The sequence below is a fragment of the Vitis vinifera genome, chromosome 5, assembly GCF_030704535.1.
Source record: "Vitis vinifera cultivar Pinot Noir 40024 chromosome 5, ASM3070453v1".
NCBI classification, from domain to species: Eukaryota; Viridiplantae; Streptophyta; class Magnoliopsida; order Vitales; family Vitaceae; genus Vitis; species Vitis vinifera.
The window spans coordinates 3010315-3036662 of record NC_081809.1 but is presented as its reverse complement, the minus strand read 5'-3'; the positions used below and the strand labels follow the sequence as shown (position 1 = coordinate 3036662).

At 37.3% G+C, this 26348-nt stretch overlaps 2 protein-coding genes across 2 annotated transcripts; both read left to right on the top strand.

Annotated features, from left to right (window-relative positions):
• The first annotated feature begins 1629 nt into the window (after nt 1-1629).
• On the top strand, nt 1630-2585 carry LOC100242622 (agamous-like MADS-box protein AGL80). Its single transcript, XM_059736636.1, has one exon. The coding sequence runs from the start codon at nt 1716-1718 to the stop codon at nt 2103-2105; it is 390 nt and encodes a 129-aa protein (XP_059592619.1). The 5' UTR covers nt 1630-1715; the 3' UTR covers nt 2106-2585.
• Nucleotides 2586-4901: 2316 nt separating this feature from the next.
• LOC100247756 (agamous-like MADS-box protein AGL80) lies at nt 4902-5706 on the top strand. Its single transcript, XM_002275349.4, has one exon. It carries the CDS (start codon nt 4945-4947, stop codon nt 5650-5652), a length of 708 nt encoding a protein of 235 aa, XP_002275385.1. The 5' UTR covers nt 4902-4944; the 3' UTR covers nt 5653-5706.
• Nucleotides 5707-26348: the final 20642 nt, after the last annotated feature.

The following is a 26348-nucleotide window of genomic DNA, read 5'->3' as shown; positions in this document are numbered from 1 at the left end:
ACAATGGTATAAGATTTAAAAAAAAAAATGGTACACACATATATATAAATAAGTCGTGTCATATTGTATTACTTAATTTATCACAAGTAGTATTATTCAATTTGAAGTTGAGCATAATAAATAAGAAGTAAATTTTTGAAAAAGAAATATTAAAAGAATCAAGTTATGGAAGTTGTGCTCTCAACCTTCCTTTGCATTTCACTTTGTTTTGAAACCCATGCAATTTGCTTCAAAAATTATATTTTTATAATATAAGGTTTGAATATTTGATAGAATATAATAATTGGTATAAAATTTATGAAATTGTTGCTATAATTTGATACACTTCAACATCCTCGTAAGCACACGCCATCTCTTCCCCATGGAGATCCAATCCACGATTTTCATGGCCTGCAAATATTACCAAACACACAGGTAGTTGTGAACTGCGATGAGGGTGATGATATGTTGAAAGTGCAAGCTTTTCTAATGGATTTGTGATGGTTTTAACCTGAGAAGCCATTGTTTTCGTTATGATTTCCTTTCCAAGTCTTTCAAAGGTCTGAACTCTGGCTCTTTGAGATGTTCATGTGTGTGTATATAAATAGATTAAATAGGTAAAAGAGAGAGAGGCCTAGAGATGGGGGAGAGAGAGAGCTGGAGAGGTGCATGTGGATTGCAGGGGCCGCAAGCTAGATCCGTGAGATGAGGTTTGAGGGACATCACTCCTCTTCTTATCCCTTTAGCTCCTTCTACTGCAACTCGCACCCTTCCTTTGCATTTCACTTTCTATCCAAACCCATGCTATTTTGCTTCAAACATTATGTTTTTATGATATAATGTATGAATATTTAATTGGAAGTAATAATTGGCATAAAAAAATTGTGAAATTGCTACTATAATTTGATCGGCTCGTGATATTTATATGCTTTTATATATTTCAAATAATGGTATGAGGTCGTGTGCACACACACTTATATATACTTATATTTCCTTAGGATACTATGATATCAACTTACTTTTTATTTTCAAAAATAAAATTTAATTAAAAATATAGGTGGTGTCAACAGTTTTTTTTACTATTAAAAAATTTAAGGAAATAGGTCGTATTAACTTGTTTTCTATAATTCAAAATTAAAATTTAGAAAAAATAAATTTAATGTTAAATTCAATTAGATCCAAAAAATACACGATCTATGTAAAATATTAAACCTTAAAACCCGAGTGTAATCAGAAACATAAACAACCGAACACATGAAAATAGTTTGTACATGTAAAACACTATTTATGTAAAAAATTAAATCTTAAAAAAAGGTATGCATACACGTAGATGTGTTTATACTTTATATATACATAAGTTTGCATATGCTAATATGACATAAATTTGTTTTTTACTATTCGAAAATAAAACTTACTGAAAAATAGACCATGTCATGTTGTATTACCGAATTTGGAAAAAACTGAAATTTAACATTAGATTTAATTATATCTGAAAAACAAATTCTACAGAAAGGATTAAATCTTAAAACATAAATAATCCAACTAATTATGATGATAAAGATAGGTATAGAAATACCCAAAACCAACATTTGGAAGGATTAGCCATTTACTGTCCATTCAAAAGGTTACACCCCCTCGTAGAGGTGCTTTTGTGCCTATAAAAAGGCACTTAAAATCAGTGGGAAAGCAGAGAAATTTTAATACTGTCAGTCACAGATCCAAGCAAACATCAGGATATGGCGAGGAAGAAGTTCAAACTCCAATGGATAATGAATGACACAGCCAGGAGGACAACGTATAAGAAAAGAGGGACGGGTCTGATGAAGAAGGTGAAGGAACTGAGTATCCTATGTGGCGTTGAGGCGTGCACCATCGTCTACAGTCCGTATGATCCGCAGCCAGAGGTTTGGCCATCTCCAATGGAGGCTGTTAGGGTGGTTGGAGAGTTCAAGAGCAGGACAGAGAATGACCAGACCAAGAAGGGGTTAAAACAAGAAAACTATACCAGGCAGAGGGTGGCAAAAGCTAAGGACCAGCTGGTGAAACAGCAGAAGAAGAACAGGAGAATGGAGATGGAAAACCTCATGTACCAGTGGCTGGCTGGGGGGAATGGGTTTCAGACATGAACATCAGAGATTTTAGGGATTTGATGTGCTCCATTGATGATCGGTTGAAGGCAGTCGGCCACAAGATGGAGTACTTCCATCATCGGTTACCCCAACCAGGCGGTGCTGCTGCTCCAGCTGCAGTTCCCGTGGCCCAAAAGACTCTGGCTCTTGAGTCACTTGAAAATCAAATGCTAATGGACATAGCTCCCAGGCCTCCGGACAGTCTGGTCACTGTGGCGTACCCAGGAGTCCAAGATATGATGCATCCTGCTCCTTACGGTCATTATGAGGACCCCAGTTTCTGGGGGCCTCCCTTCTTCGCTTGAGGATTTGGCAGTCTGCCTCCCAAGTTTTTTTTTGGTCCGGACACATACCACATGAATAAATTCTAGCGGATCTGTACTGTTTTGGCAGTCTGCCTCCCTACTCTTTTGAGTGTCTCTGTAGTCTGTACTGTTTCCTATCAAAATTTTGAATCTTAATGAATACGCTTATCAACTTATCAACTTTTGGAGCATTATCATGCAACTCAACTTTTGTTTTTGAATCATCAAACTAAGTTCCCACGTTCTAATAGAGAAAACAGAAAAATTCACGAGAAAACCAGAAAGGTTAAATCTTCAAAAAGGCTTTGGGCTCAAAGGACCCCACGACTTTAAAATGTATCAACATGATTAAAAGAAATTCATACTTATATAGTACCAGGAACTTTCCCCATCCAACCCCCCAATGCAAACACAACGTCCTTGTTGTGTCTTTTGCGGGATCTCATACGAGGCCAATCACACCAGGGTCAATGATCGACTCTAATACCACTTCTAATGACCCGTTCCCAATTGTGAAGATATTATTCGCTCTGAATCCAAAAGGGCCCTCATGAATTTAAAACGTGTCAACAAAGTTAAATAGAAATTCGTACTTATACCACTAAGAACTTTCCCATGCGATGTCACAATAAATTTAGTTATTTAAGAAACACAAAATTTAAGAGGGAGATAGTAATAGAAAATAGAAAAAAAAATCTAAATCTTGCATTAAAATCTCACCATGATTCTCATTAATCCTGGGATTCCCTTTAAAACAACAACTTGACTTGAAACAAGCATAAACTGCCACCCTAATAAAAAGGAAAGTGACATTCATTTCTATTAAATTTTTACCTTCCTTTCTAGTTGATTCTTTGTTTTTGTTTTTGTTTTTTTTTTTTTTTTTTTTTTTTTTTTTTTGTAGTTTGGCTAATACTTCAAGTTCACCACCCACGTACATAATTACAAAGTAATCTTACTGCTTCATCCATCCTCATATGGAAAAGGAATATGCAATTTTTATTTTTTTTTGCAGTTTGGCTAAGACTTCAAGTTCACCACCCACGTACATAATTACAAAGTAATCTTATTGCTTCATCCATCCTCATATGGAAAATCAAGAAGTAATGTTGCAGGCTCTGGTCTTGGACTTGTCCAAAAGATTATATTCTTACCTACAAATGTGATGATCACCTAGAGATTGTTAGCTATTTTGATTTAGATTTTATGGGGTGTGTTGATTCTCTAAAATCAACATTTGGATATATTTTTTCACTAGTTGTCGGTGTTATATCATAGACAAGCATTAAACAAACCATAACTGCTTCTTCCATGATGGAAGTTAAACTAATAGCATACCATCAAGCAATGTCACAAGCTATTTGGTTACGAAACTTCATAATTGTGAGCTCTATCTCTAAACCAATTAAGATAAATTGTGATAACTTTGTGGCTGTTTTCTTCTCTAAAAACAATAAATGCTCTAGTAAGTCAAAACATATTAAGTTGAAGTATCATGTGGTTAGAGACAAAGTCCAATTCTAAAAAGTGTCTATTAAAGACATTGATGTAGACACGATGATGACAAATTCTTTTGCAAAAGCTTTGGTGCCAACGAGGTTTAAGAAATATGATCATTCTACGGGTCTTACTAATGTTGTTTAATCATTTTGGACATACAATAATATAATTTTTTTTATTCCCCAATACACATTTTATGGGATAATGATTAACAAGATTGTCAAATCTTTGACATTAAAGTTGGAACTATCTAATGGATATTTATAGTTTATTGCTTCCTCATTTTGGTTATCTACATCGAGTTACCAATTTTCTGATGAAAATAGATCCAAAAAATAAATTTAATGTTAAATTCAATTAGATAAAAAAAAAAGATTAAATCTTAAAACCTATCATTGAGTATAACCTAAGGACAAACAATTCAATGAATGAAAATAGGTCATATACGTCAAACATAATCTACGTAAACGATTAAATCTTAAAAGAAGCATGTACACACGCATATATGCATATGTTTGCGTACATTCCTATGACATCAACTTGTTTTTTATTATTTGAAAATAAAATTTAAGGAAAAATAGGTCGTGTCAACTTATTTTTTACTATTCCAAACTAAAATTTAAGGAAAAATAAATTGTGTCAAAAATAAAATTTAAGGAAGAATAAGTCATGTCATATTGTATTACTTAATTTATCATAAGTGATATGGTATTACTCAATTTGTAATTGATCACAATAAATAGGAAGGAAGCAAATTTTGAAAAAAAAAATATAATAATATTAGATTCAATTATATCCAGAAAGCACATTCTATATAAATTAAGGATTAAATAATCCAACTAGTAATCATATGGACAGTAATAGAAATACCTAAAACCAAATTTTCCAAGGATTAGCCATTTATTGTCCATTCAAAGGGTTACACCCCCCCGTAGAGGCGCTTTTGTGTCTATAAAATGACACATAAATCAGTAGGAAAGCAAGAAGTAGTTTTGATATTATTAGTCACAGATCCAAGCAAACATTAGGATATGGCAAGGAAGAAGGTCCAGCTCCAATGGATAATGAATGACACAACTAGGAGGACAACGTACAAGAAAAGAGTAAAGGGTCTGATGAAGAAGGCGAAGGAACTGAGTATCCTATGTGGGGTTGAGGCCTGCGCCATCGTCTACAGTCCGTATGATCCGCAGCCAGAGGTTTGGCCATCTCCGATGGAGGTGGTACGGGTGATTGGGGAGTTCGAGTGTAGGCCAGAGAACGACCAGACCAAGAAGAGGTTAAACCAAGAAAACTACATCCGCCAGAGGGTGGCAAAAGCCAAGGAACAAGTGGTGAAACAACAGAAGAAGAACAGGAGAATGGAGTTGGACAACCTCATGTACCAGTGCTTGGCTGGGGGTAGGGGGTTGCAGGGCTTAAACATCAAAGAGCTTAGCGATTTGATGTGGTACATCGATGATCAGCTGAAGCCAATCAGCCACAAGATGGAGTACTCCCACCATCCGGCACCCCAACCAGGTGGTGCTGTCGCTCTGACTGCTGTTCCGGTTGCCCAAAAGACACCTCTAGAGGTGGCACTTGAGTCACTGGAAAATCAGATCCTAATGGACACAGCTCCACAGCCTCGAGACGGTGTGGTCACTGTGGCCCACACAGAAGGGCAAGACATGATGCTTCCCGTTCCTCATGATAATTATGAGGACCCCAGTTTCTGGGGCGCCCCATTCTTCCCTTGAGGATTTGGCAATCTGCCTTCCAAGCATTTTTGTCCGGACACGTACCACATATGAATAAATTCCTAGGCATATCAGTAATTTCATTTTTGGGTTTCTCTGATTTGTTTCCTATCAGATTTTGAATCTTAATGCATATGGTTATCAACTTATCAGCCATCATCCTCCCAATTCAAGTACTCCAGTCTTTGAATTATCAAACCAAGTTCCCACATTCTAATCCAGAAAACAGAAAAATTTATGAGAAGGGACCAAAAATGTTAAATCTCCAAGAAGGCTTAAGGGGTGCAGGATTGCTATAAATTTAGTTATTTAAGAAACACTAAATTCAAGAGGGAGATGGTAATAGAAAAAAAATCTAAATTTTGCATTAAATCTCGCCATGATCCTCATTAATCACGGGGATTCCCTGTAAAACAACAGCTTGACTTGAAATTACAAGCATAAACTGCCACCCTAACCAAAAGGAAAGTGGCATTCACTTCAATTGAATTTTTGCCTTCCTTTCTACTAGATTCTTTGCATTTTTGTGGGTTTTTTTTTCAGTTTAGCTAATACTGCAAGATCACCACCCACGTACATATCTACAGAGTAATCTTACTGCCAAATCCATCCTTATATAGAAAAGGAATATGCAAATCAAGATGTAATGTTGCAGGCTCTGGTCTTGGACTTGTCCAGAATTGACCACATCACCTGAACATCCTCGTAAGCACACGCCATCACTTCCTCATGGAGATCCGACCCAGGATTTTCATGCACTGCAAATATTACCAAACACATATACATGAGACTCGAAATATTACAAGTAGTTGTGAACTGTGATGAGGGTGATGATATGTTGAAAAGTACCTTTCTGGGATTTCTTATCCCTGGGTTGCTGATTGAAGAAAGTGCAAGCTTTTCTGAATGGAGATGTGATGGTTTTAACCCAAGAAGCCATTGTTTTCGTTATGATTTCCTTCCCCAAGTCTTTCAAAGGTCTGAACTCTGGCTCCTCACGATGTTGGTGCGTGTGGATATATAGATTTAAATAGGTAAAAGAGAGAGAGGACCAGAGATGGGGGAGAGAGAGAAGGAGAGAGAGAGAGGTACATGTGGGTTGCAGGGGCGGCAAGATCCGTGAGATGGGGTTTGAGGGATATCACTCCTCTTCTTATCTCTTTAGGTTCGCCGACTGCAACTAGCACATGGTGCACGCTCCCAAACAGACTCCCAACACGTGAAACCTTTACTTTTTGAATGTGACGTATTGAAAAGATAGGCCCTCCCAAGATTCAAGGGATGGATAGCCCTTCTTTTCTCCTTCCTCCCCCACTCACTTCTCTCTCAAATAAGTTGAAGTTTACCCTTTTTCTTCTGGACCATATCTCCATTCATTACTGATGCTGATATCTCCCATCTGCATTCTGGATTGTGGATACCACATCTCATCCCCTTCATTATACCCCATCATCAAACAATCTCTGTTAATTTCTAGGCTTCCTTTTTTTTTTTTTTTGCCCCCTTTAATTATTTCCTCCTCAAATTTAAGTCCTCAGTAGTGGATCCATTGACATTTTTGACAGGACCCATTCTCTATCAGGCATGGCACATGTGATTCCAGACATGTTTTAATGCAAAAACCGACTAAAGACACCCCAAACCCTGTGGGGTCAGCATGTTCTATGTTATAATATTATTGAGGAAGAGAACTAGAGAAAGATTACCGACATTATGTAATAATTCAACAAAAACTCTATATATGGTGGTGCTCTGGATATTAATCATATGGCTTGACATGACTATCTTCTTTGCATCTTGTGTGTGATTTATTGTAAAGTGGGCATCAAGCATGGCCATATTGCCATTACAGCAAGGAATGGCTTTAAGTTCCTTGAATATATGGTCCCAACTTTCATGGTAATTTGTGAGTAATTATGGCTTAACTCCAAAGCAAAGTCTATTGACCTATGATTGAGTATCCCATATTTTCAAATCATTTGTTCCTCTTCTAATGTCTACCTTGTTTATTCCTTATCACATGCTGAAAACCTAACAGTCCATCAGTATGAAATGGACATATAATGAATTTTATAACAATGAAGAAGATGATAGATGGGATCCCTTTTCACATGTGGGTGGGGAGATTATCCATTTTGGGTTTTTGAAATTGATCATGATGCATAACATTTGCTTTCACTATCTATCATCTATATCAATCCCCATCCACCATCTGCTGTCAAGAGCCAAGATGGTAATGAAGAAGTTAGAAAGACAGCCATCTTTGTTGTTAGAATCAATTTAGATATCCTCAACTATATAATTGAAGGCAGAATTCAGTAACAAGGATATTATTGATGGAGTGAGAAGGAAAAGTCCAACGAAAATACGTACTACGGCCAAGTACCCAAAGCAACTCAGAAAAGGAAAAAGGGCTTAGGCTATCTAATTATTCAACAGTTTTGGAGTATTTAGCTGCCCCCACACCCATTGTCTCTTAAAGTGAAGGAACTGGTCCCCAAACACATTTTCTTTTCCTTTCTTTTTCTTAAGGGTTTGCTCTTGGGTTCAATTATATAGGAGTAGATGATGAAGTCCAGACTCCAAATTAAGATATGATCAACTGAAGTGGGATTAAATTTGAAGTTGGGCCTTTAGTGTTTTTCTACATGAGCAGATTGGAACTGGGTCCCCTGTTTTTTTGCTCAAGTGTTTGATAAAACAAGCTCTAATTCCACTGAAAAGTATACATGATTAAATCTCTCAACAAATCTGCAAATTAATAATAAGTGATATGCAATCGTGATCTTTCTAGGGTCCCTCTCAAAAAGGCCTTTTGCTCATTTAATATCTCTATATCATGAGAATACTATAGATTAGAGAAGCACAATATCAAGATAGACTACTAAACAATTAGAAGAAAAAAAAAAGAGAGAGAGAAAGAGAACAAGTCTGAAAAAGAATATAAAGATGTAAAAATCATTGAAGGGGTACATTCATGGAGAAGGAAAGAATCATAGGCGGAGGTATAAAATACCAAAAGGTTGGTTGGTTGGGATGGGAGGTTCTTTTTTTTCGAAAGGCATAATGAAACATAGCTCTTGACTAGATTATATGAAGCCTCTTTTAGGTGGGCACTAACCCAAATCAATGAACAATACATTCCTCAACGTGATTCTCCTTTTACATGGACGATTTAAGGAAAACCTCAACCAATGATCAGTACTTGTTTTACCCAAAAAGCAGAATCTTTCATTGGGCAGCCAACCCAAGGAATTAATGATAATCAATTACCAAGTTTGGGTGAATCCAAGACTTGGCTTCCATTGGGGGAAGAGTTTTTTCAATGGTCTGAGTTTGTCCAAATTCTAATCAGAAAATTCAACAGCATTTTACATGGTCCTCAAGACAAGAGTGTTAGGGGCGGTGGCATTTTGCATATACATGGGGTGTTGTGTTCTGTGATCTTTGCCAATCCTCTTTCTTCAGAGATGTATTAATATTTTAAATCTAGAAAGAAAGGCCAAAGTTAAAATCGGAGGCAGAGAGAATATTGTAAGGGAGATATTTTCACTTAAAGCTAGAGAAATATTTAATATGAAAATATCACACAGTGTGGGAAAAAGGAAAGGGGTGGTGTGGACTATCTGCCTCTTCTTTACTTTGAAAGGGTCTCAAGAGATTGGGGTCTTTTCTGACTGCTATTGGCAACATAATGAGTGAAAAGGAAATTTAAGCAGTGGGGTTGTGGTGAGGTGGGTGGGATTTCTGTGGGGGCCTATGGGTTAGAATTGCCAGTAGATCCTTAGTCCATAACAGATAGTAGTGGGAATGAGAAAGTGGAAGATGGTGGGGGCTGAAGACCAGTCGTTTAAGGCTGCACATGGTGGAGACACCAAAAAGGGTCTCAAAAGGGATCTCTAATCTAAAAAGGTGAAGCCCAAATACACAACATAGATAGTCCTCCTTCCATTTCCATGTGGGTAAGCAAAAAGGAAACTCAACCACAATTGATGGTTACTTTTAGTTTAGCTGGGCTTGGTGATATTCATTGTTTCACCCAACGGAAAAGGACAGAGGTGGTCTGTGTAGAAATAGAATCCTCATTGAGGTAATAAAACTAGCATCTGGGCTCCCTTGCTTCAGTACAAAATCCTTTCCCCCTAGGGTTGGGGCTTGCTTTATGGTGTATGCTTTATTCAGGCTAGCCATGAGTTGGACACCATAAGCATTAGGTTCCTTCACCGATATAAAGAACATGGTTGTGCCCACAAACAGCAGGCATAGCACTTGCTTCCCAGAGTTTCAGTGGTTATTATTGTGCCTCATAAGCATAATGTCTAAACCTATTAAAAATGAAGCGCAAAGGCTTACCAACATGTTCTATAGGCTATAGCAAGTATGGAAGAACAAAATTGGGTAGAGCATGGTAAGTTTTAATACAGTTCACCTGGCATTCAATTGCCAAAAGTAGCTCAAGGCAAGAACTACACTATGGTTCTCCTGAAACCATTGGGCATTATGTCTTCTTGCTAAGTGGTGAGGAAATTGTGAAAACTTGCCAATATACCTTCTCAAATTGATCACACCAACACTCTGTCAGAGTCATTGAGATGCATGGAGAATAAATTTCCATCATTCCATGTGTAGCTCACTATAGTAGTGCAGTTTAAATTCTATATCTCTAACCAACTACCAATCCCTAAAGCCGCCCAACAATTTCATTTCATGCACCCATAGAGGTAGATAGTGACAAAGCACAACCTTGTAGTTAACCCTCTCTTACAGTGCATCACCCAAGTTAATATATTCAAGTTGTTCATAAGGCAATCTTTCAGTCCAATTGTCCTTCCTACACCCCATGGTTGGAGGTTACAATATAAAGTCAATTGGAGCACTTTCACTTCAGAGTTGATTGGTTATATGCCCATTGAAAACATTCACTGTAATTTTGATAAAACAGGGGCACTACAGACAGCCTGGGGGAGCCATTAATGTAATTCATATTAGCAGCTTAATTGTTTTTGTTGCTGTACTATTACCGGCTGTAAGTCTCCTTTAATAGGGGTATGATACATGTATACAGAAAAATTTAGACTCCTGTTTTGTCTTCTTTTGAGCACAAAACCAAGTACTTTTGGGGATTGAGAATAGGAACAAGGAATAAAATGCCCAAAGCAAGGAGAGGAAGGGGTCAGAAGACATGACTGAAAGGAATGATGTAGAACAGGGTTAAGTGTACTGGAATAGTTTTGAAAGAAACTAAAGCCCCTTAAAGATGCCCAGATCAGAGGCAGTGCTTGCTAACAATTTCAACCAACAGTTGTTTGCTCAGTACCCCCACTAGCAATACTGCTGAATTAGTGAATTGGCAGCCAAACCATGAAATGAATCACAGCTGAAATATGAGATCGGCCATGCTTTTCCTCTCTGTCTTCATCACCATCAACATGTGTATATATGTATATATATTGTGAAATAAGTCAGTTTAGATTCTTTTTAGACAAAAATAAGGATCTATTACAAGATGATCCAAGAGTCCATATTGTACTAATAATCATGTTCAAGGATGTTGCTTAGTTTTAACTGCAAATCATGAAGGACAGGCATGGAAGGAAGAACATGACATTTATCCTTCAACTGTTGCTTTAAACTTGTTAAGAACCTTGAGACTCAGTCCAAAAATTATATATATAGATTCAATAATAAAAATATCTAAATTTATGATAGAAGTGGAAAAAGAGAAAAAAAAAAAAAAACTAATGGAAAGAAGAAAGAGAGATGAGGACTGAACAAAAAACTCTCTTTACATTATTGTAGTTCACAAATATAGGAGCACACATCAAGTAAATCACTAGAGAGAAAAAGGGAAAAAAAATGAAAGATCACAAATAATAGAAGAATAAGCCGGTGCATACAACAGAGTTTGAGACGCTGAGCAGCACATTTAAACTGCACGAATTTGAGGGTCAGAGACCCGAGTTGCATAGAATTTGTTAATGAAGTCTGAGGCTTTCCTGTCAATGCCGGGTTCAGCTACCCAACCGTGTCTGTCTTCATCACTAGGACATATTCTTCTCCCATAATTGCCTGCTTCATCCCATGAGTCGTCCTCCCCAGGTGAACAGCAGGCCTTGAAAATGCTGAATATAAAGGAGAAAGATGACTTCTTCTGCCTGTTGTTCCCTGCCATGGCTCTCTTTCTCTCTTGTATGCTCACAGAAGACTGCACTCTCTTTGCTGTCCATGCCATGAAATCTTGAATTTATAGGCACAGGAGCCAAAGGATGCTGACCCCACCAAGATTCTTGACTGCTCCATTAAAATGGATGGTCGAAATTGACTGAAATGACTTGGTTCAGCTCGGATACCATGGTGGTAAAACTTGGACTAGGCACAAATGCTATTGTCCTTTACTTTTGTACTTGACCACACCGGTATCCTTTGGTGCTTCATCACCCAACTTGCTCATGGTTCCTTTCACTTTACTTCCCTTTGAAAACTAGATTGCTTAATTCTCCTGATTATGATGAACCCTTTCATTGTTTCATTCGCATTTGATGAGTTTGGTGTGCCCTTACAAATCTTATTTGAAGATAAAAAATAAAACCAATACATTGAATTAATTGCCAAGTTAACTGGGTTGTCAAATATCAGAATGCTAAGCAAACATCTGCCTATAACTACATTTTTTTTATTGTTTTGTAATTAAAGTATGGCTTGCTACTCTAGCATACTGCTAGCTGTGATGATCGTATGAGCATGGGAGCTAGATAAAGATAGTAAAACTTGGAAGATGATACTTGTTTAGGTTGTTAGGCATTACCCGCTTAATTTGACACTGTATCATGTTAAACTGTTAACATATGGAGATACTAATATCATGTGAAGACAAACGGCTAGCAAGTTACTTATAGTACCCAACCACTTCCTTCAGATTCCGTGACTAACTCATCAGCCTGAAGCAAGTTCCTTACAATTTGTCTTTGATTTATGGAGAAAAGATCCATATCATATATATCTTTACACTTGAGTACACTTTGAAAAGAGAGAAATGGAAGGGTCCATGGAGATATAAAGATAGGAGCTTTATGAGTGATGTTCTCTTTTCTTCCCGTCTTTTTTTTTTTTTCAAATTTTTTCCCTTTTCTATATGAGCTTTTGCTTCAAGGCATTGGCTGATAAGGCCCATGATTTTCAAAGAAAATCCCCACCTCTTATCCTGGGAGTGCATTCAAGCTGTCTACCTTTTAGGCATCTAAGGAAACCCTAAATGGAACCAGAATTTGGCATGCACACCTTGTACTTTAACCAAGCATGATATCTCTCTAAGTCTCTTTGCCTTTAGTACGTTTCTTTAGTCATTAATTTATGCTTTCTTCGTGTAATGGTATTATTTGTATCAGTACTCTTATTGCTATTTTATTAGAATAAGAATCTAATAACTTTAAAGCCTGATAGCTTTAGGTCGATTAGAGTGGTCAGGGGTACCAAGGCAATGTTGTAGGGAATGCTATCTAACACCCGTCAATCCATAGTAATCCAAACTGCCTAGTTAATTAGGTGATCCTCCATAAGCAAAGCTCACATTATTAATCCATTGGTTGCCTTCCTTTACTGATTCTCAAGAGAGGTTTGTTTCACACTGACTCAACCTAAGGTGGTTTAGTGTGAGTTTGGATCAGAGCCTTAGGCCAAGCCGTATGATCTAAACAGGCAAGTTAAACATAAACACCAAGCTGAGCCACTATTGCTAAGATGGCATGGGCAAAACCTTCTTCACTCTTTGTAATAGTCAAAATCTTTAACTGTCGTGATACATCTGCATGACAACGACATTTTTCAATCGAAATGCCAAGCAAACATCTGCATGATAACTACATTTTTCAATGTTTTGTAATTAGAGAATGGCTTGCAACTCTAGTATATCCTGCTAGCTGTAATGATCATATACGCTTGAGGGCATTTTTGGTTGAGGCATTCTTCTGTTTTTCCTTTCCTTCTCTTGAGTTGTAGTTCGTCATGAATACACAGAAAAATTTAGGTTCCTGTGTTGTGTTCCTTAGAGCACATAACCTAGAACTGTTGGGGATTCAGAATAGGAACAAAGGAATAAAATTCCCAAAGCAACGAGAGAGAGGGGTGCCACAAGACATGATTGAAAGGAATGATAAAGAGCAAGGTTCGGTAAGGTGTACTGCAATAGTTTTGAAAGGAACTAAAGTCCCTTAAAGATTCCCAGATCAGAGGCAGTGCTTGCTATCAATTTCAACAACAGTTGTGACTCAGTACCACTCCCCCACTAGTAATACAGCTGAATTTAGCCAAACCATCAAGTGATTCACAGCTAAACTATGAGATTGGCCTTGTTATTCCCGTCTCCATCACCACCAACATGTGTATATATGTATGTATATTATGAAACAAGTCAGTTTAGATTCTTTTTGGACAAAAGTAAGGATCTATCTAAATTTATCAACAATGACAACATCTAAATTTATGATGGAAGTGGAAGGCCTGAACAAAAAGCTGTCTTTACACTATCATAATTCACAAAATAAGGATTCTTCCCTTATGAGTGCTTGCTTCATCTACCTATTAAAAAAAACAAAAAAAAATGAGTGCTTGCTTCATCCTCCGTATCATCCCTGCCGGGTGAAAAGATGGCCTTGAAAATGTTGAATATAGAGAAGAAAGATGACTTCTTCTGCCTGTTGTTCCCTGCCATGGCTCTCTTCTCTCTTGTATGCTCACAGAAGACCGCACTCTCTTTGCTCTTCATGCTATGAAATCATCTTGAATTTATAGGGCACAGGATCCATGGGATGCAGACCCCACCAAGAATCTTGACTGTTAGATTGAAATGGATGTTCCAAATTGACAGAAAGGACTTGTTCAACCATGATATCATTGGTGAGGTAAAACTTGGACAAAGCACAGTTCCCTCTACTAGTGTACTTGACCACAACAGTATCCTTTGGTGCACGTGCTTCATCCCCAACTTTCTCATGGTTCCCTTTGGATGATTTAAATTAAGGGAGTTTGACACTTTAGGATACTGTATACTCGATTATGCCATCAAAGATTTCCTATGACTGTTGAGAAACTACAAACGTCATTAATTACTTGCTTAATTTCAGACTATATCATGTCAAACTGTTAACATATGGAGGTATTGATATTGTATATATGAAGACAAAGGCTCCGTGAAGATGCAAAGATGGATACTTTGGGAGTGCATGATATTTCTCTTTTGCCTTCAGCTTGTTTCTTTAGTCACTAATCTATGTATTCTTATTGCTATTGTATTAGAATAGGATTTATTGTAAAGTGAGCAGCAAGGAATGGCCTTATGTTACTTGAACACACAGCCCCAACTTTTATGGTAACTTGTCAGTAAATATGGCTTAGCTTCAAAGCAAAGTCTATTGACCTATGATTGAGCACCCATAGAAGCATGGTTCTGTGCATCCCACATTTTCAAATCATTTGTTCCTCCTCTAATGTCTAATTTGTTTACTCCTTTTCACATGCTAAAAACCAAACAGTCTATTAAGAAATGGATATACAATAAATTCTATAATGATGAAGCAGATGATAGATGGATCCTTTTCTCATGTGGAGAGATTATCTATTTTTGGTTTTGAAATTGATTATGAAGCATAGCTTTTACTTTTACTACCTATCATTCATATCAATCCCCATCCACCATCTCAAGATGGTAATTATTCAACAGTTTTGGATTGTTTAACTGCCCCCACACCATTTGTCACTTAAAGAGAAGGAACTGGCCCCACACACATTTTCTTTTCCTTTCTTTTTTTTTTTTTCCTTCAGGGTTTGCTGTTGGATTCAATTACCTAGGACTTAGGAGTAGATGATAAAGGCCAAACCCAAGCCAAAGCACAACCCAGAGTAATATTTTAAGATGACCTACTAAAGTGGCATTAAATTTAACTAGGTCCCCTGTTTTTTTGCTTAAGTATTTGATAAAACTCGTCACTGATTCCACTGCAAAGTATACTGTATACATGATTAAATCCCTCAACTAAATCTACATATAAATAGTAAGTTACATGCAATCTTTATCTTTCTAGTCCCTTTCAAGGAGGCCTTTCACTCTTTTTATGCCCACATTATGAGAATACTATACATTAAAGAAGCATAATATCAATACAAACTACTAAACAATTAAAAGAAGAGAGAGAGAGAGAGAGTCTGAAAAAGAATATAAGGATGTAAAAATCATTGATTGGGTGCATGCATGGAGAACGAACAAATCAAAAGTACAGGTATAAAATACCAAAGGTTTGTTGGATGGTACATTGGTATGGGATTAGGAGGATTTTTTTTTTTTTAATGGCGTAATGAAATGTAGCTCTTGGCAACTTAAGGGGTGAAAGAAGAGAGTTTCCTCTGTTTCTTTATTCCACACGTTTTCTTGAAAATACACACACACACATATATATATATATATATATATACACTTGAAGTTTCTAGCAGCTGCAGTAACTGAAATAGTTATTGAGTTAAACTAAATTGGTTGCACGGTTATTCCTAACTGCTATTACTTAACAGGTCCTCCTTCCATTTCCATGTAGGTAAACAAAAAGGAAACACAACCACAATTGATGGTTACTTTTAGTTTTAGCTTGGCTTGGTGATATTCATTGTTTTACCCAACAGAAAAAGGCAGAGGTGGTCTGTGTAGAAATAGAATCTCATTGAGTTAATAAAACTAGCATTTGGGCTGTCTTGCTTAAGCACAGAATCCTTTCCCCCTTGGGTTAGGCCTTGCTTTATGGTGTCCGCTTTGTTAAGGCTAACCATGAGTTGGACACCATAAGCATTAGGTTCCTTCACCATTATAAAGAACCTGGTTTTCAGTGTCCACATACAGCAGGCAATAGGACTTCCATCTCAGAGTTTATGCCTCATAAGCATTTTGTCTGAACCTTCCAAAAAATTATGTGCAAAGGCTTACCAACATGTATGGTTCAACTGGAAAGTTTTAATATAGTTCACCTGGCATCCAGTTGTCAAAAGTAGCTCAAGAAAAGCCAAGAGCTACTATATGGTTCAACTGTAACCCTTCAGCATTTTGTCTTGTTGCTAAGTGGTGAGGAACGTGTGAACGCTTGCCAGTATACCTTCTCAAATTGATCACACTAAGAGACTCTGCCAGACTCATTGAGATGCATAGAGACTAAATTTCCATCATTCCATGTGTAGCTCACTATAGTAGTGCAGTTTAAATTCTATTTCTCTAACCAAACTACCAATCCCTAAAGCCGCCCAACAATTTCATCTCATGCACCCATAGAGGTAGCGAGTGACAAAGCACAACCTTGTAGCCAACCCTCTCTTACAGTGCATCACACAAGTTAATATATTCAAGCTGTTCCTAAGGCAATCTTTCAGTCCAATTGCCCTTCCTACACCCCATGGTTGGAGGTTACAATATAAAGTCAATTGGAGCACTTTCACTTCAGAGTTGATTGGTTATATGCCCATTGAAAACATTCACTGTAATTTTGATAAAACAGGGGCACTACAGACAGCCTGGGGGGGCCATTAATGTAATTCATATTAGCAGCTTAATTGTTTTTGTTGCTGTACTTTTACCGGCTGTAAGTCTCCTTTAATAGGGTATGATACATGTATACAGAAAAATTTAGACTCCTGTTTTGTCTTCTTTTGAGCACAAAACCAAGTACTTTTGGGGATTGAGAATAGGAACAAGGAATAAAATGCCAAAAGCAAGGAGAGAAAGGAGTGTCACAACTCACAATACATGAATCAAAGGAATGATGAAGAGCAAGGTTAAGTGAAGTGCACTCCAATAATAGTTTTGAAAGGAAGTAAAGCCCCCTAAAGATTATGAGATCAGAGGCAGTGCTTTCTATCAAGCAGTTGTGGCTCAGTACCCCCCTCCCCAACCCCCACTAGCAATACTGCTGAATTTGGCCAAACCATTAAGTGATTCACAGCCAAATATGAGATTGCCCATGCTTTTCTTCTGTCTTCATCACCATCAACATCTGTATATATGTATATATATGTTGTGAAATAAGTCAAATCTAAATTTTTTTCAAACAAAAATAAGGATCTATCAAGGGCCAAGTGCAGTCCTTCCCAAATATTTGCACCAGATGATTCAAGTGTTCATATCGTACAAATAATCCTGTTTAAGGATGATGCTCATTTCTAACTGCAAATCATGAAGGACAGACATGGAAGGAAGAACATGACATTTATCCTTGAACTTTTGCTTTAATCCTGGTAAGAACCTTGAATTCAGTCCAAGATTATAAATTCAGATTCAACCATGATAATATCTAAACTTATGATAGAAGAAGAAAAAGAGAAAGGCTACTGGAAAGAAGAGAGATGAGGAGGCCGGAACAAAAAACTGTCTTTACATTATTGTACTTCACAAAATAAGGACCACACATCAAGTGAATCACTAGAGAGAAAAAAAGGGGGGAAATCACAAAGAATAGAAGAATGACCTGGTGCATACAACAGAGATTGAGATGCTGAGCTGCACAGTTAAACTGAAAGAGTTTGGGGGTCAGAGACCCTAGTTGCATAGAATTTGGCAATTAAATCCAAGGCTTTCCAGTCAATGTCGGGTTCAGCTACCCAACCATGTCTGTCTTCATCACTACGACATATTCTTCTCCTATAATTGCCTGCTTCTTCCCATGAGTTCTCCCCACCAGGTGAACAGCACGCCTTGAAAATGCTGAATATGGAGAAGAAAAATGACTTCTTCTGCCTGTTGTTCCCTGCCATGGCTCTCTCTCTCTTGTATGCTCACACAAGTCTTCCCTCTCTTTGCTCTCCATACCATGAAATCTTGAATTTATAGGCGCAGGAGCCACAGGATGCTGACCGCACAAAGATTCTTGACTGCTCCATTAAAATGAATGGTCGAAATTGACTGAAATGGCTTGTTCAGCCAGGATACCATGGTGGTAAAACTTGGACAAAGCAAAAATGTTATTGTCCTATACTTTTGTACTTGACCAAACCAATATCCTTTGGTACTTCTCCAACTTGCTCATGGGTCCTTTCACAAATATATGCACCAGATGATCCAAGGGTTCATATTGTACTAATAATCCTGTTCAAGGATGGTGCTTAGTTTTAACTGCAAATCATGAAGGACAGGCATGGAAGGAAGAACATGACATCTGTCTAACTGTTGCTTTAATCCTGGTAAGAACCTTGAAACTCAGTCCAAAATTAAAAATATAGATTCAACAATCATAATATCTTAATTTATAATTAGAAATGGAAAAAGAGAAAAAGCTAATGGAAAGAAGACAGATGAGGAGGCCTGCACAAAAAACTTTCTTTACATTATTGTAGTTCACAAATGGAGGAGCACGCCTCAAGTAAATCACTACAGAGAAAAGTGGGGGAAAATAGAAGATCACAAATAATAGAAGAATAAGCTCGTTCATGCAACAGAGTTTGAGATGCTGTGCTGCATATTTAAACTGCAAGAGTTTGAGGATCAGAGACCCGAGTTGCATAGAATTTGGCAATGAATTCTGAGGCTTTCCTGTCAATGCCGGGTTCAGCTACCCAACCGTGTCTGTCTTCATCACTAGGACATATTCTTCTCCCATAATTGCCTGCTTCATCCCATGTGTCGTCCCAGCCCGGTGAACAGCAGGCCTTGAAAATGCTGAATATGGAGAAGAAAGAAGACTTCTTCTGCCTGTTGTTCCCTGCCATGGCTCTTTTTCTCTCTTGTATGCTCACACAAGAATGCACTCTCTTTGCTCTCCATGCAATGAAATCTTGAATTTATAGGCACAGGAGCCATACGATGCTGACCCCACCAAGATTCTTGACTGCTCCATTAAAATGGATGGTCGAAATTGACTGAAATGACTTGTTCAGCCAGGATACCATGGTGGTAAAACTTGGACTAGGCACAAATGTTATTGTCCTCTACTTTTGTACTTGACCACACCAATATCCTTTGGTGCTTCATCCTCCAACTTGCTCATGGTTCCTTTCACTTTACTTCCCTTGAAAACTAGATTGCTTAATTCTCCTGATTATGATGAATCCTTTCATTGTTTCATCTCCATGTGATGAGTTTGGTGTGCCCCTAAAAATTTTATTTGATGATAAAAAATAAAACAAATACATTGAATTAATTAACAAGTTAAGCAGGGGGTCAATCAAAATGCCAAGCAAACATCTGCATATATCTACATTTTTTACTTCTTTTGTAATTAAAGTATGGCTTGCTACTCTAGCATACTGCTAGCTGTGATGATCGTATGAGCATGTGGAGTAAATAATGATAGTAAAACTTGGAAGATGATACTTTGTTAGGCATTACTTGCTTAACTTTAGTTCAGACTGTTAACATATGGAGATATGTGAAGACAAAAGGCCAGCAAGTTACTTATATTACCCAGCCACTCCCTTCAGATTCCTTGACTAAGTCATCAACCTGAAGCAAGTTCTTTACAAATTTGTCCTTGATTTACAGAGAAAAGTTCCCTACCTTATATATCTTTTACTTGAGTTCACTTTGAAAAGAGCAAAGAGGAAGGGTCCATGAAGATACAAAGATTGAAACTTTGTGAGTGGTGTTCTGTTTTCTTCTTTTTTATTCAATTTTTTTTCCCTTTTCTATATGAGCTTTTGCTTCAAAGCATTGGCTACTAAGGACCAGGATTTTCAAAGAAAATCCCCACACCTGATCTCCTAGCAGTGCATTCAAGCTGTCTACCTATCAGGAATCTAAGGAAACCCTAACTGGAGCCAGAGTTTGGCATGCCAGGCATGATATCTCTCTGAGTCTCTTTTGCCTTTAGCATGTTTCTTTAGTCACTAATTTATGTTTTCTTCCTGTAATGGTATTAGTTGTATCAATACTCATATTGCTATTTTATTAGAAGAAGAATCTAATAACTTAAAAGCCTGACAGTGTTAGGTTGATTAAAGCTGTCAGGGGAACCAAGGCAATGTTATAGAGAATGCAATCTAACACGAGTCAATACATAGTAATCCAAACTGCCTACTTAATTAGGTCATCCTCCATAAGCTAAGCTCACATTATTGGTGGTCTTCCTTCCGTGATTCTCTAGAAAGGTTTGTTCACACTGACTCAACTTAAGGTGGTTTAGTCTGAGTTTGGATAAGGACCTTAGGCCAAGCAGTATGATCTTAATAGGCCGTTAAACCTAAATACCAAGCTGAGCCACTATTGCTAAGACAGCATGGGCAAAACCTTCTTCACTCTCTGTAATAGTCAAAATCTTTAACTGTCATGATACGTCTGCATGACAACAACATTTTTCAATTGTTTTGTAATTATAGTATGGCTTGCAACTCTAGCATACTGCTAGCTAGTGTTGTAATGATCCTATGCGCTTGAGGGCACTTTTGGTTAAGGCAATATTTTGGAAATTACAATTGTTAGCAATTAAAATGGAAGTGGAGGACAAATTGAGTTGGAATGAATCCAAGACCGGCTATTTTTCAGTTAGATCTCTTTATTCTTCCTTTTCTAGGGGATATAGAGAGCGTTTTCCAGTTAGTATAGTGTGGAGCACTTAGACACCAATGAAGGTCAATTTCTTTGTCTAAGGAGCATCTTAGGGTGGAATTTTAACTCTTGACCGGGGGTTGGACTCTCTTGAATAAGTTTACTTGTGGAAAGGTGAGGGGGAAATTACAAACCACTTGCTTTTGCATTATTGCAAAATAAGAACCGTGACACCTGATTTATTCTCTTTTTGGAGTAGAGTGGATAATGCATTCTTTAGTTAGAAATAATTTATTGGGCTAGTATAACTCTTTCGTCAGAAAATAAAAAATGGCATAGAGGGTCGCTCCCTTGCACTTGTTGTTGACTCTTTGAAAAGAAAGAAATAGAAGGGCTTTTAATAATGTTAAGTAGTTCAACCAAGCAATCAAATCCTTTTTGATATATACTTTTATATATTGGGATAGAATGTATATAGAGGATTACACAATGTCTATGTTAAATTTTTTAAATTGATCGAGCTTAAAAGCAAGTATATAAGTTTTTTGTTTTTTACCATTTTCGCTTATACTAAGCGTTTTTTGTATACTTCATGTGCATTGTACTATTTCTCCCCTTACGCACTTTTAATATCTCTCTCTTTTGCCTTTAGCATGTTTCTTTTAGACACTAATTTATGTTGCCTATAGTATTCTTATTACTATTTTGTTATGATAGGATTTATTGTCAAGGAATGGCTTTAATTTCCTTTTATGGTAACTTGCCTGTAAATACGGCTTAGCTCCAAAGCAAAGCCTATTGACCTATGATTAAGCTTTCATAGAAGCATGGTTCATTACATCCCACATTTTCAAATCATTTGTTACTCCTCTAATGTCTAACTTGTTTATTACTTTTCACATGCTGAAAACCAAACAGTCTACCAGCAAGAAATGGACATACAATGAATTCTACAATGATGAAGAAGATGATAGATGGATCCTTTTCTCATGTGGAGAGATTATCTATTTTTGGTTTTGAAATTGATTATAATGCATAAATTTTACTTTTACTACCTATAATCCATATCAATCCTCATCCACCCTCTGTTGTCAAGAACCAAGATGATAATTAAGAAGTTAGGAAGACAGCCATTTTTGTTGTTAGAATCAATTAACATATTCTCAACTAAATAATTGAATGCAGAATTCATTATTGAAGGAATTAGAACTCATCACTCATCACTGCAGATGGAAAGTGCAAAGAAAATACGTACTACGGCCAAGAACCCAAAACAACTCACAAAAGGAAAGAAGGGTTTAGGGTATCCAATTATTCAACAGTTTTGGAGTGTTTTAGCTTCCCCCACACACTCATTGTCTCTTAAAGTGTAGGAATTGACCCCATGGGGCCATACACATTTTCTTTTCCATTTTTTCTTAAAGGGTTTGCTCTTGGGTTCAATTACATAGGACTTAAGAGTAGATGATGAAATGGGATTAAATTTGATTAAATTTAACCGGGTCCCCTGTTTTTTTGCTTTAGTGTTTGATAAAACTCAGTACTGATTCCAATGAAAAGTATGCATGATTAAATCTCTCAACTAGTCTACAAATTAATAATAAGTGATATGCAATCTTGATCTTTCAAGTGTCCCTTCCAAATAGGCCTTTTTCTTATTTAATATGCCCACATTATGAGATTAATATAGCTTAGAGAAGCATAATACCAAGATCAACTACTTAACAACTAAAAGAAATAAAAAGAGAGACAGAGAAGGCTGAAAAAGAATATAAAGATGTAAAAATCATTGATGGGTACATGCACGGAGAAGGAACCAATCAGAAGTACTGGTATAAAATACAAAAGGTTGGTTGGTTGGTTGGTAAGGGAAGATCTTTTTTTGAAAAGGCATAATGAAATGTAGCTCTTGGCAACATAAGGGGTGAAAAGGAAATGTAAGCAATGGGGTTGTTGGGGTAGGGTTGGGGTGAGATTTCAATAGGAGGGAGGGAGAGGGTGGGATTTCTGTGGGGGGGTGGGGTTAGGATTGCTAGTAGAAGTACTATAGTCCATAACAGACACGTGAAGTAGTGGGAAAGGAAAAATGGAAGATGGTGGGGGCTTAAGACAGTCGTTTAAGGCTGCACATGGGAGAGACACCCAAAAGGGTCTCAAAAGGGATCTCTAGTCTAAAAGGGTGAGGCCCCAATACACAAAGTATAGATGGTTCTTCTTCCATTTCCATGTGAGTAAACAAAAAGAAACACAACCACAATTGATGGTGAACTTTAGCCTGGCTTGGTGGATATTCATTGTTTCATCTAACAGAAAAAGGCAGAGGTGGTAAGTGTAGAAACAGAATCCTCATTGAGTTGACAAAACTAGCATCAAAATCCTTGCCCCCTAGGCTTAAGGCTTGCTTTATGGTGTCTGCTTTGTTAAGGCTAGCCATGAGTTGGAGACCATAAGCATTAGGTTCCTTCACCATTATAAAGAACCTCGTTTTCAGTGTCCACATACAGCAGACAATAGGACTTCCTCAGATTTTCAGTGGTTAAAAAAATTATGCCTCATAAGCACTTTCTAAACCTTTTAAAAATGAAGTGCAAAGGCTTACCAACTTGTAGTATAGGCTATAGCAACTATAGAAGAACAAAATTGGGTAGAGCATGGTAAGTTTTAATATAGTTCACCTGGCATCCAATTGCCAAAAGTAGCTCAAGAACAGGCAAGCTACAATTTGGTTCAACTGTTGCCCTTGGGCATTTTGTCTTGTTGCTGAGTGGTGAGAAACTTGTGAACTCTCTGCCAGTATACCTTCTCAAATTGATCACACCAAGAGACTCTGCCAGAGTCATTGAGATGCATGGTGAATAAATTTCCATGTGTAGCTCACACTGGTAGTGAAATTTAATTTCAATTTCTCAAACCAACTACCAATTTTTAACTCCGCTCCAACAATTTCATCCCGTCCACCCATAGAGGTGGCTAGTGAAAAAGGACAACCACATAGTTAACCCTGTCTTAATGTATTCAAGCTGTTCCTAAGGAAATATTTCAGTCCAATTGTTCTTCCAAGACCCCATCATTAGAGGTTACAATATAAAGTCCCACAGAGCTCTTTCGCTTCAGGGTTGATTAGTGATATGCACATTGTGAACATGCACTGTAATTTTGATAAAACAAAGGCACTGCAGGCAGCCTGGAGGGGCATTAATTTAATTCATATTAGCAGCTTAGTTGTTTTTGTTGCTATACTAATTCTGATTGTCAGCCTCTTGTAATATGGTATTATATACATGCAAAGCAAAATTCTGGTCATATTAGCAGCTTAGTTGTTTTTGTTGCTATACTAATTCTGATTGTCAGCCTCTTGTAATATGGTATGATATATATGCAAAGCAAAATTTAGACTCCTGGTTTGTTTTCTCTACAGAGCAAAACCTAGTATATTTGGGGATTGAGAATAGGAACAAGGAATAAAATGCCAAAAGCAAGGAAAGAAAGGGGCCTCAAGACATGATTGAAAGGAATGATAGAGAACAAGGCTTGTTCACTAAGGTGTACTGCAATAGTTTTGAAAGGAACTAAAACCCCTTAAAGATTCTGAGATCAGAGGCAGTGCTTGCTATCAATTTCAACCAATAGTTGTGGCTCAGTGTACCACCCCCACCCCACTAGCAATACTGCTGAATTTTGGACATACCATTAAGTGATTCACAGCCAAATTATGAGTGGCCATGCTTTTCCTCTCTGTCTTCATCACCATCAACATGTGTATATATGTTTATATGTATTGTGAAATAAGTTAGTCTCGATGCTTTTCAAACAAAAAATAAGGATCTATCTGGTAAAATTCAAGGGTCAAGTGCAGTCCTTCACAAATATATGCACCAGATGATCCAAGGGTTCATATTGTACTAATAATCCTGTTCAAGGATGGTGCTTAGTTTTAACTGCAAATCATGAAGGACAGGCATGGAAGGAAGAACATGACATTTGTCTAACTGTTGCTTTAATCCTGGTAAGAACCTTGAAACGCAGTCCAAAATTAAAAATATAGATTCAACAATCATAATATTTTAATTTATAATTAGAAGTGGAAAAAGAGAAAAAGCTAATGGAAAGAAGAAAGACAGATGAGGAGGCGTGAACAAAAAACTTTCTTTACATTATTGTAGTTCACAAATGGAGGAGCACGCCTCAAGTAAATCACTACAGAGAAGAGTGGGGGGAAATAGAAGATCACAAATAATAGAAGAATAAGCTGGTTCATGCAACAGAGTTTGAGATGCTGTGCTGCATTTTTAAACTGCAAGAGTTTGAGGATCAGAGACACGAGTTGCATAGAATTTGGCAATGAATTCTGAGGCTTTCCTGTCAATGCCGGGTTCAGCTACCCAACCGTGTCTGTCTTCATCACTAGGACATATTCTTCTCCCATAATTGCCTGCTTCGTCCCATGTGTCGTCCCAGCCGGGTGAACAGCAGGCCTTGAAAATGCTGAATATGGAGAAGAAAGACGACTTCTTCTGCCTGTTGTTCCCTGCCATGGCTCTTTTTCTCTCTTGTATGCTCACACAAGACTGCACTCTCTTTGCTCTCCATGCAATGAAATCTTGAATTTATAGGCACAGGAGCCATAGGATGCTGACCCCACCAAGATTCTTGACTGCTCCATTAAAATGGATGGTCGAAATTGACTGAAATGACTTGTTCAGCCAGGATACCATGGTGGTAAAACTTGGACAAGGCACAAATGTTATTGTCCTCTACTTTTGTACTTGACCACACCAATATCCTTTGGTGCTTCATCCTCCAACTTGCTCATGGTTCCTTTCACTTTACTTCCCTTGAAAACTAGATTGCTTAATTCTCCTGATTATGATGAATCCTTTCATTGTTTCATCTCCATGTGATGAGTTTGGTGTGCCCCTGAAAATTTTATTTGATGATAAAAAATAAAACAAATACATTGAATTAATTAACAAGTTAAGCAGGGGGTCAATCAAAATGCCAAGCAAACATCTGCATATAACTACATTTTTTACTTCTTTTGTAATTAAAGTATGGCTTGCTACTCTAGCATACTGCTAGCTGTGATGATCGTATGAGCATGAGGAGTGAATAATGATAGTAAAACTTGGAAGATGATACTTCTTTATTTCATTAGGCATTACTTCCTTAATTTCAGACTAGATCATGTTAAACT

Bases quoted from the DNA above. Each gene is read 5' to 3' on its own strand.
- LOC100242622 (XM_059736636.1), top strand. From the start codon at position 1,716: ATGGCGAGGAAGAAGTTCAAACTCCAATGGATAATGAATGACACAGCC.
- LOC100247756 (XM_002275349.4), top strand. From the start codon at position 4,945: ATGGCAAGGAAGAAGGTCCAGCTCCAATGGATAATGAATGACACAACT.